Source organism: Marmota flaviventris, chromosome 2, assembly GCF_047511675.1.
Source record: "Marmota flaviventris isolate mMarFla1 chromosome 2, mMarFla1.hap1, whole genome shotgun sequence".
Classification (NCBI taxonomy): Eukaryota; Metazoa; Chordata; class Mammalia; order Rodentia; family Sciuridae; genus Marmota; species Marmota flaviventris.
In genome coordinates this window covers 182,467,802-182,483,023 of record NC_092499.1, presented here as the reverse complement: position 1 = coordinate 182,483,023, position 15,222 = coordinate 182,467,802, and the positions used below count along the sequence as shown (strand labels likewise).

The 15,222-nt window shown below is 41.8% G+C and overlaps 2 protein-coding genes across 3 annotated transcripts in view; one reads left to right on the top strand and one right to left on the bottom strand.

The window, feature by feature from the left end:
• Positions 1-15,222, bottom strand: part of Rpn2 (ribophorin II) — a 61,331-nt gene that overhangs the window by 44,056 nt on the left and 2,053 nt on the right. For both annotated transcript variants that reach the window (XM_027945085.2, XM_071608914.1), the window contains exon 2: positions 11,637-11,830. In XM_027945085.2, coding sequence (XP_027800886.1) covers positions 11,637-11,830 — 194 coding nt within the window. The remainder of the gene's footprint in view (positions 1-11,636; positions 11,831-15,222) is intronic.
• On the top strand, positions 12,919-13,613 carry LOC114100395 (non-histone chromosomal protein HMG-17). Its single transcript, XM_027945088.3, has one exon. The coding sequence runs from the start codon at positions 13,017-13,019 to the stop codon at positions 13,287-13,289; it is 273 nt and encodes a 90-aa protein (XP_027800889.1). The 5' UTR covers positions 12,919-13,016; the 3' UTR covers positions 13,290-13,613.

The window sequence follows — 15,222 nt, the reverse complement described above, 5'->3', positions numbered from 1 at the left end:
CCTGGCAGCACTAACTGCCCATCACAGTGACTGGCACAGAGGCAGCACATAACAAAACCCTGGCAACTTTTCCTCCACTGAATTCCAAGAGAGATTATTTAATAATTACACTGCTAAACGTTTTGGTCAAAGTATATAAAATCCAGATATTCAAAATCACACTTCAATAAACCAGTTAGAAGCGGCTGCTTCCGAAGAATAGCACGCAGAACAGGGCAGGGTAGGCTGTGCAAGGGCTCCTTGCTTTTCCCCAATAGCCATTCTACATATGTGAAGTTTCAGTGCATGCATATGTACTTGAACCAAAATGCTTTTCAAAAATTTTATGAATAAAATTTAAGGAGTCTCAAAACAAATTAGTTTCAATCAGAAGTTTGAAAGAAGTCTGAGGGAGGAAGGGAAGAAACAAAATATAAATATAATTAGGTTTCTAAAGAAGAGAACAGATGAATCCAGCAAGGCGTTCTTTTGGTAGAATGCGGGTAAGCCAGACACGTGCTCTGTCGCCCTCTGGTGCTTTTACAAAGGAATGATAACCGGAGACCCCACAGCGATGACCACAGTCAGACTAACTCTCTAATTCCATAATGTGTTGGTTTTCTAAATGCTTCCTGTGCATTTCTCATTTAGTCCTGACAGTCCTCTGCATTAGGCATTCTTATTATCTCCCTAAATTTACAGACAAGAAAAATGAGGCATCAGTGAGGCAAAGTAACTTGCCCGCAGTCTTTCTCACTCTCTACTGGGGAACTCAAATTCAAATCCAGGCATTCTGGCTCCAGACTCTGAGCTTTACAAGCCCTGTCTCAAAAGCCCATGGAAAATTATCTGTTCTTGGGTAAAATTAGTTCAGGCCTACTCTAATGTGTCACAAAGACAAACAAAGGTAAATAGTGATGGTATTCAATGGCTCCAAAGCCCACAATGTTTACAGCTCAGTTTTAAGAACAGCAGGAGTGGGGAGACCTCAAAAAATATGCTCTGGACTCTGAGTTCTCCGGAGCTGAGGCTTCAGCCAGCCCTTCTGGAGGATGTGTGGCTTTGACTCAGCCGTCCCCCAATCTGAGACTTACCTTCCCAAGGGAAAGCTGAGAATCATTCCCTAATTAGTCCCTCCCCTGTCTACTCGTTTCCGGCTTTCTTTCTTTTTTTTTTCCTCTTTCTTTTTTAAAATATTTTTTAGTTGTTCATGTACCTTTATTTTTTATTTATTTATATGTGGTGTTGAGGATCGAACCCAGTACCTCACACATGCTAGGCAAGTGCCCTGCCACTGAGCCACAACCCAGCCCCATCATTTCCAGCTTTCTGTGCCTTGTTGATACTCCAACTGACCCAGCACCCTCCTGAGCAAAGTACCACAAGGCTTTCCTCTACTCTTCTTCCAGACAACTCCTTGAACCTCATCATCAGGGACCAAGTCCTACAGGGAAGACAGCAGGAACAGCTCCCAGCTACTCATCTCCTCTCAGATGTGCTTTGCAACACCCTGGCTAGTGCCCCCACACCAGGTCACTGAACCCACTGTTTCCATGGTCCCCCATACCTCCGCTCCAGCAGCCCTGGACACCTACTCCCAGTCCCAACAGTTCCGCCAGCACTTTTGAGCCTCCAAGTTGTTTTTTTTTTTTTTTTTTTAATTTGTTATATGATGCAGAAGACATTACAATTCATATTACACATATAGAGCACAATTTTTCGTATCTTTGGTACACAAAGCAGAGTCACACCATTCATGTCTCCATACATACACTTAGGATAATGAGGTCCATCGCATTCCACCATTTGTCCTACCCTCATGCCCCTCCCTTCCCCTTGCCCTATGTAGAGTTCATCTGCCCCCCATGCGCCCCCAACCCCATTAATCAGCCACCTTAAATCAGAAAAAACACCCGGCAGAACCTCCAGGTTTTACTCAGGACACTCTCTCCCTCTGAAAGTCCCTCACCTCATCAGGTAAACTTCTCCCTCTCAATGAGTATATGGTATACTCAGAAGTTTTAGGGACTTAATAAAAATAAAATTTCCCTAGTCCTTCTCTCCCCACCAACTGCTAACTTCTCTCTTCCCAAAGCCACACTTCTCTGGAGTTACCTGTACTCACTAAGTCTTCATTTCCTCACCTCTACATTCCAATATGGTTTCTGTCCCCATCAAGCCACTCCATCCAAACTGTCAAAGCCAGGGACATTTCTGAGGGTTCATGCCCTCAACCCTGGATGGATCAATCACCTCCTCATTTTGAAAAGTTAGCTCTGTGGGCTTCCAGGGTCCCATGTCCCCACTCCTCACCCCATTCTCTCTCACTTCTCCAGCAGCTCCTCCAGTTTCAAGCTCTGTGTGGGCCCATCCAAAAATGGGGCATCTCAACTCCCAAGCCTACTTCTCATCCTGCCTTCTCTTTCCCCCCAGGCAATTTCATTCATGCCCACAATCTCATCCAGAACCTCCATGCAGACAACTCTCAGGTTTGTACCTCTAGCTTAGACTTCACTCAGCTGCCATGTACATGACTCAAAGGCACTTCAAAGCTCAAGGTATTGAAGGACAAATTCGTGTTTTTTTCTAAACAAACCAAATTCTTTCTCAGTGCTCCTGTCTTATGGAATGGCCCAACCTCCATCCATGCAGCAAGCTGAAAATCTGGTGTCTTCCTCTAAACCCCTCTGTAGTCAATCTTGCCCCACAGCCCCTTGCCATAGTCTGTCCTCTGCAAAGCAGGAGAGAAATTTTTCTAAAATGCAAATCATACAATGAACTATTTAAAATCAACTTCTCTTTGGAGGAAGATCAAAATTCTTCCTGTGGCAGCCAAGGCCCAGTGGCTTGGCTCCAGCCCACCTCTTAGGTCCACTCCTTCCTCTGACGCCGTTGACACGTAGCCTCCTTCCAGTCTCTCAAAAGTAACCTGCCCCTCCCCACAGAGGCTCTTTGCTCAGGCTGTTTCCTCAGCTTGTTGCCCCTTCGCTCTCTTCCCTCCCAGCTATCTCCCACTTTCCATCATGCCCTCCTTCCCTTGGAGTGCCTACCACATGCCCACATGCTGTGCTAGGCACCAGGGATACACAGCAAATAATATGCACACATTCTTGCCTTCTGGGAGGTCTCACCCAGGGTGATATACAGTGGAATTTAAACTCGAGATTTCCTTGGGAGAGCCTGCTGACTAGATCAAAGTCTCCTCTTTTACACCTACAGAAGTCCTGTATTTATAAAAGCACATGCCTCACTTTCAGCCTATCTCCACTTTTAGAATCTACATTCCAAGGGCGCTGGGACTCTTTTTTTGATCAACACCAAATCTCCAGTGCATGGCACCACACTAGTGCAGAGCAGAAACCCACTACATATCTGCTGCCTGACTCAAGGATCTGTGCAGCAAGACCCAGCAAGTGGCACCCTATGGCCAACAGCTTGAGCGCGGGCTCCCTCTGCTGGGCTCCCATGGTACTTTCCACAAACTATAATGTGCCTCTGCTCCCTTGGCTCTAACTAGATAAGCTCTGTTGTCTTCTCTGTACTCAGCACAGTGCTGGGCACACTCTTTGGGAATGCTCCAAAGCGATCACACCCCTCATGTGCTGCCACCCCCAGCAACCATCTCAGTGCCTGGCTCACAAACACAACTTTTTCTTTTGCAGTGCTGGGGACTGATCCCCGGGGCTCCCACATGCTGTGCAAACTCTTTACCACCAAGAACAACCCCAGCCCTGACACACTTTTATATGCACCCAACACATGCCAGACACCATGCTAATTACTTTATAATTACTATATTATTTAATCTTTACCATGCTCTATAAGGTAGGTATTATGCTGAGTTTACAGATAGGAAAGTGCTTGACATAAATAACCTGTGAGCACTGTCTAATGTTTCCCGACTTAGTCATCTGTATACTGCCATCACTTTTTGCCACAATATGTTTCCCATTTACTTTGTATTTTTATTAAAATGAATACAAAACAACTCCCATTTTCTCAATCTTGTGAAAAGCTACACAGTATCTATAAAAATCACCATTTTGATATGCTTAAGTTTTATATACTTATACAGCACTCAACTATCAAAATGAAAGATGCTCCAAAACCAGCTCTTATTTTACACAGCTGCTAAGTCTTTTATTCCCATAAAACCCCATTTCTTCCAGTTTGTTGCTGAAACTTGTGACAAAATTCCAAAATTTCCCCTAAGGACCCACCTCTGTGAGAACAACCAACTCAGTACATATAGCAGGGGATGTTCTGCTCAGCTAAAAGCAACAACAGGACAAACACCATAACGTGCAGCAACAATAACAGACGTTTGCTCTCAACAGATTTATGTAGCATGCACATCTAGGAGGAGTTCTCACAGCACGGAACCACCCGTGCAAGCTCCCTCTCTTCTGTTACTCACAATCACCACTGTGCATTTCATAAGCGATTGGAAAAATGAAGTATGCAATTAACCCATTTGTTTTCTGATTAGGATGCATATTTAGAGAGCCCTCTTTTCTGTTAGGCTAAAGTTTACAATTCAGGTGTGTGCTGGCGTGGGAACGATGCCAGTCAGTGGATACCATATGTAATCGTATGTCATAGTTTGGATCTTAGAAGTACTCAAAAGGCCACATGCCAAGACTTGGTCACCACCAGTAGCACTATTGGGAGGTGATGGAACCTTTAGAAAGTGGGGCCTGGTGGAAGGAAATTGGACCTCTGGGGTGTGCTCTTGAAGGGGATATTGGGACCCCAGCCCCTTCCTCTCTCTCTGCTCCCCAGCCACAATGAGGTAAGTAGCTCAGCAACACCACACGCTCCCAGCCACAATGTTCTGACTCACCAAAACAAGGGAGCCAATCAACCATGGACCAAAACCTCTGACACTGTGAGCCAAAACAAATCTTTCCTCTTTTAAGTTATCTCAGGTATTTTGTCTCAGTGACAAAAAATGTGACTTAACACACAGTACTACTAATAGGAGCAAATATTACATATTTACCACATGCCACTACTATGCTAACCACCCTCCGTATGACAGCTGTGAGCTGAGTACTACCATTATGTCCAACTTACAGATGAGATACCAAAAATTCTAAAGGTTTTAGGTAAGGTGCAAGGGTTACTTGACTGTTTTCAAGTCAACCTCTTGAAGCCATGCAATCTGGATGATAACCCTAAAGGCACAGCTGGCCTAACACATATAAGTATCCCAGGTCAACTGAAATGCAGTTGCCCAGATAGCTCTTCAATCCACCTCTTCAGCCCTGACCAATGTCCCCTCCAACTAATAAACATGAGCAAAGAATACATTTAGGGGTATGTGTGCAACCAGAATCTTGTGTGAAACTCCAGATCATGGCGCAGATGGCAAGCCAGCACCCTGGGGGATATGAAAGTGCTTATTTTCTCCAAAGTCCCTGGAACCGATTCCAATGGCTCCATGAAAGTTTGAAAATCCCCAGGAGATCTTTTATCCTGCATTCAAATCCCACCAAAATTTAATATGACACTAATATTCCAATTTTAACTTCTGCAATTTACAATAAAAAGCCTCAATTAGTCAAGACTGTTCCACTCCCTGTTTCTCAATTTGTTCTTTGTCTCCTCATCACAGGGCCTTTACGACCTTGGAGAAAACCAGGGCAAGACTGAGGCACTGCCACAAAGGGTGCCAGAAATACAGTACCTGTGCCAGGCATTGTTTGAACTCATCTGAATGAATCATAAACAGAAGCAAAATGTTTTCATGTTAAGAATGACAAGGCTTTCATGGGAATAACACAATTTCACTCAATCCTCGTGATGGTCCCCTGAGGGAGGCATCATAACTTCTTTTTAACAGAGAGGTGGGACCATAGTTAAAAACTTGGGGAACTGACTCTCATGTCTGTGTTCTTACTTTTGAGCTAATTTTATTAGAAGGGACATTTGCACTAAGGGTTCACAATCATGAGGGAAAGTCTGTCTCCTTAATATAGTCAGGCAGGAAGAAAATACTGGGCAGGAACAAGAGATGGCTGTGGGAAAAAAATGTGAATAAGCTAGGTCCCCCGGAGCAGTAGCAAGCTTCATCTGTGAAGGGCCAGTGAGCAAATGCTTCAGGCCTTTAGGTCATTCTGGTTAACTACTCAGTTCTATTGTTAAAACACAAAAGCAGCCATAGACAACACATACATGAATGGGTGTTTTTGTATTCCAATAAAAATTTACTTACAAAAACATCTTCAACCCAGTTTGGCCATGGGGACCACAGTTCCTCAATCCCTCTGCCACACAGCATTCACAGAATGGTTGGCAGACATTAGGCAATTTAATTAACTTCTGAGGTCCACTTCCTTGTGTATCACGGGATAATGTTTCTGACCATGCGATAATGTTTCTGACCATGCATAGATAAGAACGTTAACTTACACACAAGCTACTCAATAAATAATACTGATTGTTAAGTCCAGTCGGGGACAGAAGGTATCAGGCTGGCAAGAAAAAAAACAATCTTAATTTTTATGCACTAGATCACACTCTCTCACACACACATGCGCGCGCACACACACACACACACACACACACACACACACGATGTGTTGGTCTATTGGTGAAGATGGGACTTTTTTTTTTAATATTTATTTTTCAGTTTTTGGTGGACACAACATCTTTATTTTATTTTTATGTGGTGCTTAGGATCGAACTCAGTGCCCCGTGCATGCCAGGAGAGCACGTTACTGCTTGAGCCACATCCCCAGCCCAAGATGGGACATTTTGAGCATTAAGAAGAATATAACTGGGACTGGGTTGTGGCTCAGTGGCAGAGCGCTTACCTAGCACATGTTAGGCACTGGGTTCGATCCTCAGCACCACATAAAAATAATTTAAAAAAACAAAGACATTGTGTTCATCTATAACTAAAAAAAATATTTAAAAAAAAAAAGAATACAACTGAAGTAGATCTGGAAGAGATCAACAGGGACTACCAGAGTTCTGGCCATAACAGAATTAAAGGAACTGAATTTACCCCTCCTACCATAAGTAACTATAAAATAAGACAAAATATATGAAGTCAAGACACTGGATGACAGCACAAAGCTGTGATCCTTGAAAGAAAGTTAACTCAAATTACACTGTGATAAATTAAGATGCATATTATGATAAAGCTAAACACCAACAGAAGATAAAAAATGTAATACTAAAAAATACCTAATCTAAAAGAAGAGAGGTAAGAAGGGGAAAAAACAGATAAATAGAAAACTTTGAGACAGTAGATTTTAACCAAACAGTATAATTTTATTAAACATAAGTGGAATAAACTCCCCAACTAAAAGGCAGAAACTGCCAGGCTGGATTTTTATAAAAGACAGTCCCTACCACACACTGTATATGTATGCACACAGATTAGTTGGACACCTTGATCCACTGATCCAACTTTATCACTAAGAGTTAAACAATCAGACATGTATCTCTTGACAGAAATACACAGAACTACCTCTGAAATATTTTTGCCAAGAAAACTGACTCTGAATATAATTAAGCCTCAAGAGGTAACTATCAGGGTAAAGGAGTACAAGGAATAGAGCAATATGTTCAAAAACATGATGATGCAAAGGCAGAATGTTGAAAATTCTCCAAGACAAGTGACCCAGCTTTTCCCACAAATGGAACGGGGCGGCAGGCGAGGTGGCTCATGTTTATAATTCTAGCTACTTGGGAGGCTGAGGCAGGAGGATTGAAAGTTTGATACCAGCCTGAGCAATTTAAAAAGAACTGGGGACACAGCTCAGTGGTAGGTATGCTAGCCTAGCATGGGTGAGGCCCCGGTTCAATCACTAGTATCATAAAAAAAAGAGAAAGAAGTGGTATGAGCGGATAGAGGGAACAGGAACTATTACAGGTAAAAAGAGACTTAGGAGACATCAACAAAACGCAATGTGTGGACCTTGTTCAGATGTCTCTTCAAGACAATTTTGGGATAATTAGAGATAAATGAACATAGACTGAGAATTAAATGACATTAAAAAAAAAAAAAAAAAAAACTACTATTAATAATGGATAGAGGGGATGGGGTTGTGGCTCAGTGGTGGAGCACCTGCCTAGCACATGTGAGGCACTGGGTTCAATCCTCAGCACCAAATAAAAGTAAATAAATAAAATAAAATTACTATCTCCATCTACAACTAAAAATATATTTTTTAAATGGATGGACAAAATAAAAACACTGCTATTATTGTTAAAACAAAAGTTCCCATGAGGAGATATAAGTAAAACGATTTGTCTAATATCTGCTTTAAAATAGTCCAGTTGCTGGCCTAGTGCCAGGCTGGCCTCAAACCCGTAAGGTGATTCTCCTGACTTAGTATCCCAAGTAGCTGGGATCACAGGCATGTAAGATCTTATCTTAAAAATAAATAAAATATTCCAGCAAAAATAAAGGAGAAAACAAGTAATCGTAATCAAAATGGCAAAATGTAAATAACTGTTCAAGCTAGCAGATGGCAATTTTGTGAATGTTTGAAAACTTCCATAATAAAAGGCTGATTCGTATTAGTTTTCTGTTACTGTAGCAAAATAGCTGACATAATCAACTAACAAAAAGAAAAGGTTTATATTAGCTTATAGTTTTAGAGGTTTCAGTTTATGAATGGTTGGCCCCATTGCTTTGAGCAATGGCACTATGTGTATGGCCAGGGAGCAAGAGAAGGAAAGGACCAAAGAAGCAAAGGGACCAGGGTTCCACAATCCTCTTCAAGGGCATACCCCTAATGGACTAACAACCTCCCAGTAGGCCCCACCTCTTATAGTGCCCACTACCTCTCAACAGCACCATGGGATGAGGACCGAGCCTTTAACACACGACCTTTGAAGCAGAACACATCCGAATTACAGGCCTTTTATTTATTTATTTATTTTTTTTGCAGGGGACAGAGGCGGGTACTGGGGATTGCAATTTACTGATGAGCTACATCCCCAGCCTTTTTTTTTTTTAGACAAAGTCTTGCTAAGTTGCTGAGTCTGGTCTCAAACTTGCAGTCTTTCCATCTCAGCCTCTCAAGTCTCTAGGACTACAGGTGTGTACTACTGCACCTGGCTCAGCACTACTCTTTTCTAACTTCCAGCTTACCATAAGTTCCCTGAGTGCAGTGATTATGACTGACTCAGGGCCTAACACAAGCGCTCAGTTAACAACTGCTCAATGAATGAATTCAGACTAACATGGGCTACACTGCCCATCCAGTGTGTCGGGGTGCTTACCACTCTTCTCGGAAAAGGAACGGTTAGACTAGAGCCAAAGAGGCTTGCTCGTAGGAAAGCACTGAGACAAAAGGATCCAGGAGCTAGTTGGATGAGTTCTATTCACCAAAATGCACTGTCTCTCTACCTCCCTGACTTACTGAATCCACACAGGACTATGTGACTGGCATTAGACAACAAAATGAGAAAAATGAAAAGAAGTAACATATAATGTGTCTCTTCTATGAAGAAGTTTTGTTTTGTTGTTGTTTTTCTTTTCTTTTCTTTGTTTTTGTACCAGAGATTGAACTGAGGGGCTTTACCACTGAGCCACATCCCCAGTCCTTTTTATTTTATTTTATTTGAAACAGGGTCTCACTAAGTTGCTGACACTGGTCTTGAACTTGCAATACTCCTGCCTCAGCCTCCCAAGATGCTGAGATTACAGGTGTGTGCCACTATACTCAGCCGGAGCAGAAGTTTTAAGAACCATATACTCGGGACTGGGGATGTGGCTCAAGCAGTAGCGCGCTCACCTAGCATGTGCGGGGCGCTGGGTTCGATCCTCAGCACCACATACAAAGATGTTGTGTCCGCCGAAAACTAAAAAAAATAAATATTTAAAAAAAAAAAAAAGAACCATATACTCCATTTGCTTTCTGCACATGTTCCAGATAGACTACTCCATCAGCTAAATCCCAGACTGAAGAAATATAAAGGGAAGCCTCAAGTGAATAAACAAAAAACAAATTTTGTCACTGAGATTTAGAATCATTTCAATGCCAATATAAGATATGGAAGGCAGAAGTCTAAAAGTTGCTCACCCACCCCTAAGATTTCCATTCACTAATTATTCACTTAAACACAAATCTAGAAACTACTATGAAGGGATTTTTGCAGGTATATTTAAAAACCTCAAGTCAGTTGACCTTAGAATTCAGAGATTATGCAAGTGGGCCTGACCTAAGCAGGTGAGCCCTTTAAGAGCAGTTTTCTCTGGCTGATGGTAGAAATGGAGGCAAGAGAGAGACACTATTGCTGGCCCCATGAGAAGAAATTTGGGTAGCTTTGACGAGCAGAGAGCAACCATTGGCTTGAGCCAGTAAGAAAGTAAGGACCTCAGACTTAAAACTATAAGGGACTGGATTCTGTCAACCTGAATGAGCTTAGAAACAGATTCTTCACCAGAGCTTCCAGTAAGAGCTCAGCCTGGTCAATACCTTCACCTTGACTTTAGGAGACACTAAAAAGCAAGTCCAGGAAAACTGCCTGGATAACTTCTGACCTGCAGAATATCAGCTTATAAATGGATGGTGATTTAACTCCCTAAGTTTACAGAAATTTGTTGTATAGTCATTGAAAACAAAGGTATATATGAGCCAGGAACAAGTGGCTCATGCCTATAATCCCAGTGGCTCCGGTGGCTGAGACAAGAGGATCATGAGTTCAAAGCCAACCTCAGCAACAGCAAGGCACTAAGCAACTCAGTGAGACTCTGTCTCTAAATAAAATACAAAATAGGGCTGGGGATGTGGCTCAGTAAGGAGTGCCCCTGAGTTCAATCCCTGGTAACCACCCTCCCCACAAAAAAAGGTACATAGGAAAATTTCTTAGCCTAGCTGTCCATTCTGTTGCAATGAATAAAATATAAATTCCCTCACCACTGTTCCTGAATCCAGAAAAGGTTTAAATAATGATGCATTCTCCTCATCAAAAGTCCACAAAGTACACCAAAGTGACCTGATACAGTGACTGTCGAGCTTAACAAGTGGGAGTGCCCCCAACTTGAATTCTTTAATCACTGATTATCCAAACACCTAGGCACTTTACAAGTACCTGTGGTACTGAACGGTCTCACTCACAGGGCTACAGTATAGGTTTCTAGAGGATCGAAAACTTGTTCTATTTCACTAAGAACACCTAGTATGCTCCTAAATATACATTAAGCACTCAAAAAGAAAATCTGTTAGGGGCTTGGGTTGTGGCTCAGTGGTAGAGCGCTCACCTAGCGCGTGTGAGGCCCTGGGTTCGATCCTCAGCACCACATAAAAAAAAATAAAAACAAAGGTATTGTGCCCAACTACAACAAAATAAATAAATAAATAAATGAATATTTAAAAAAAAAAAGAAAATCTGTTAGATTGAAATAAGTATTTCTTATATTGGACTGACCTTGGTTGCCCTCAAATGAGAAGAGTTTTGGGTTTTTTTTAATATTTATTTTTTAGTTGTAGTTGGACACAATACCTTTATTTCACTTATTTATTTTTGTGTGGTGCTGAGGATCGAACCCAGGGTCTCACAAGTGCGAGGCAAGCGCTCTACCGTGAGCCACAACCCCAGCCCCAAGAGTTTGTTTTGAAGTACCCAAAAGGAACCCAGTGAGGAGAAGAAGGTTCTCTGAATCACTCAGGACACCAAGGCAAAAGTCATACCTTTACATCTGGCACCTGGGCCCCAAGGCTGCTTAGTCCCACGATGGAGTAGAAGGCAGATTCTAAACTTGTGAAGGGGCGGTCCAGCGAGGCTTTCAGTCTCTCCACGTCATGCTTGGTGAGGTAGTGGGTGGGTGTCAGAGCCTGAATGCTGGCTATGATTGTCAGGGCCAACAGGAAGACAGTGCTTGAACCTTGGAGGGAAATGAATATATTAAATACATTACATACAACTCCAGATTTTTATATGTAGTCCCAACAATGATGCGCACCAACATCTGGGAACCAAACCATGTGAGGAAGAGTGAGGAGCTGGGGTCAGATTTGAGCGGTGAGCCAGGTCTTCAAATGTGGAAAGAAAAGTCCACCCAGCAGGCTCTGAGCTTCTAAGGCACAGGATTCATCACACCATTCCATTTATTAGCAAGGTGACCATGGAAAGTGATTCAGCCAGGGCCTCAGCTTCCTCAAGAGGAAAGTGGGATAATAACAATATCATCCACAGAGTTGTTATGGATTAACATAGAAAGATCTTGCACATAACAAGGGCTATATAAATGTCAGCTACTTCTATTACCATTATAAGGTTGTTGTTTTATCTACTCACAGTAATTTGTACTTCTCTTATGAACTATTTTTTTTATAACTATGATACTGAGAGGTCTGTTTTCTCTGCTAAACTGCAAGTTCCATGAGGACAAAGACTGTTTTTCGTGTTTGTCCCAGTATTTACTTGTCTTGCAAATTGCCTGGTACAAGGTAGGTACTGAATAATTATTTCTCAAATAAATGGAAGAAGAATTAACTCACATCTATGATGCTCCAGCAAGAATTGTAGGAGTGGTATATTTCTATTTAAAAAAGAGAACATATGGGCTGGGGATGTGGCTCAAGCGGTAGCGCGCTCGCCTGGCATGTGTGCGGCCCGGGTTCGATCCTCTGCACCACATACAAACAAAGATGTTGTGTCCGCCGAAAACTAAAAAGTAAATATTAAAAAAAAAAAAAATTCTCTCTCTCCACATCTCTCACTCTCTCTTAAAAAAAAAAAAGAGAACATATTAGCCAAACTATATTGTCATATTGTGTGCATGTACGAATGTGTAACAACAAATCCCATCATTATGTATAATTATAATGCAGAAATAAAGACTGTGGAAAAACAATAAAGTGCAAGTATAAATTTTCTTTAAAAAATCAAAAAACAAAGCCAGGCACAGTGGCACATATCTATAATTCCAGCAACTTGGGAGGCTGGCATAGAAGGATTGTAAGTTCGGAGCAGTGTGAAGAAGAGGCGAGAACGACCCCCGGACCGACCAAAGCCGCGCACCGCTGCATCCCCGCGTCCAGCGCCTGTGTCCCGCTGCCGTCGCCACCATGCCCAAGAGAAAGGCTGAAGGGGATGCTAAAGGAGATAAAGCCAAGGTGAAAGACGAACCACAGAGAAGATCTGCAAGGTTGTCTGCCAAACCTGCTCCTCCAAAGCCAGAGCCCAAGCCTAAAAAGGCCCCTGCAAAGAAGGGAGAGAAGGTACCCAAAGGGAAAAAGGGAAAAGCTGACACTGGCAAGGATGGGAATAACCCTGCAGAAAATGGAGATGCCAAAACAGACCAGGCACAGAAAGCTGAAGGTGCTGGAGATGCCAAGTGAAGTGTGTGCGTTTTTGATAACTGTACTTCTGGTGACTGTACAGTTTGAAATACTATTTTTTATCAAGTTTTATAAAAATGCAGAATTTTGTTTTACTTTTTTTTTTTTTTTTTTAAGCTATGTTGTTAGCACACAGAACACTTCATTGTTGTTTTGCGGGGGAAGGAGCATATGTCACTAGTAGAATGTCTCTAAAGCTGGATTGCTGTGGGGGAAGACACCTTTCCCTTCTAGTTTTGAGAGACTTCCTCTTTGTTCCCAAGAGGAAGGGATTCCCTGATGTTGGCACACATAGCCACCTTGGCACAAATGCCTTGTGGTATGGAAAAACTCAAACTCATCTATATGTCCTCCTGTCCCTCTCTGCCATCGGCATAGACTTAATTCCCCTAAACTCAGACCTATTGGGACCTGATTCCCAACGATTGGTTTTACCAGTGTGTGGGGCAATCTGGACTTTCCAGTGACGTCATTGAGAATAGTGTCCCTCAGAAGAGCAGCAGTTCCTTTTCTAGATTGTGGATCTTCAGATTAATAATTTTTGCCATTTTCCTTTCATTTCCTGAAAGTCAGGGTCGGCTTGTGAAAAGTTGTTAAACAACATGCTAAATGTGAAATGTCAACCCTCACTCTAAACTTTCCCTATTCAGAGCATCAAATGAAGACTTCATTGGGTTTTATAGTGGCTTTCTGATTTTGGTAGTCCATTCAAGAAGGGAGTTTGAAAGTTGTTGTATACTGTTAACGATTGTCTGCCCATGTCCTGCCTGAAATACCATGATTGTTTATGAAAAGTATCTTTAATAAAGCTGGATACAGTTAAAAAAAAAAAAAAAAAAAAAAAAAGAAGGATTGTAAGTTCAAGGCCGCCTTAGTAACTCAGCAAGGCCCTAAGCTACTCAGCAAGGTCTAAGCAACAGCAAGACTCTGTTGTCTCAAAATAAAAAATATAAAAGGGCTGGAGATGTAGCTCAGTGGTTAAGTGCCCCTGAGTTCAATCTCCAGTTTAAAAAATAATAATAATAAACAAAACAAAAAACAACTTTTGAAGGCACTGCTTCATGATGAAGTGAATTTGTCCACCACCCAAGTAAAAAGCAACAACAAGCAATCACAAGGCTAGCATTAATGGTCTTAAATCCTTTGCCCATAGTGTCAAATTTAGTTGGAACTAGAATTAAGAAAGACATTATTACATCCATTTTACAAATAAGAAAACTGAGGACCAGAGTAGCTTGCACATGTTTTAGATCCAAACCTAGGTCTAACATCACAAGAGTTCATGCTTCACTATTTTTTTGGAGAATGATATATATTAGGGGTAGGCAGAGAACTATTCTATGAACATTTATTTCATTTAAGTACTTGTGTGTATTAACCTAAAGAATGTGAAAGTCCATTAAAAAAAGAAAGAAAGAAAAGAAAAGAGAAGACTGGGGAGGTAACTCAGTAGTACAATGCTTGCAGAGGATAAAGAGAAAAATACAGTCAGATGCCATAGCACACTCATGTAATCCTAGGGATTCAGGAGGCTGAGGCAGGAGGAAAGCAAGCTCAAGGCCAGCCTCAGCAACTTAGTGAGACAGTGTCTCAAAATAAAAACCAAAAAGGGATGGGGATATATCTCAGAGATAAAAGCACCCTGGGTTCAAATGAACAACAACAATAAAAACCACAAAGAGACCTATAATGTGGAATTTTCATCAAATATATATTGAATGCTACTGTGGAATAAACACTATTTCAAGTGTTAAAATACAGCAGAAAGGCTGGGGTTGTGGCTCAGTGGCATAGCACTTGCCTCGCACATGTGAGGCACTGGGTTCGATCCTCAGCACCACATAAAAATAAGTAAACAAAATAAAGATATTGTGTCCATGTATAACTAAAAAAAAAAAAAAAAAAAAAAAATACAGCAGGAAACTCCCCACCC

Bases quoted from the DNA above. Each gene is read 5' to 3' on its own strand.
- LOC114100395 (XM_027945088.3), top strand. From the start codon at position 13,017: ATGCCCAAGAGAAAGGCTGAAGGGGATGCTAAAGGAGATAAAGCCAAG.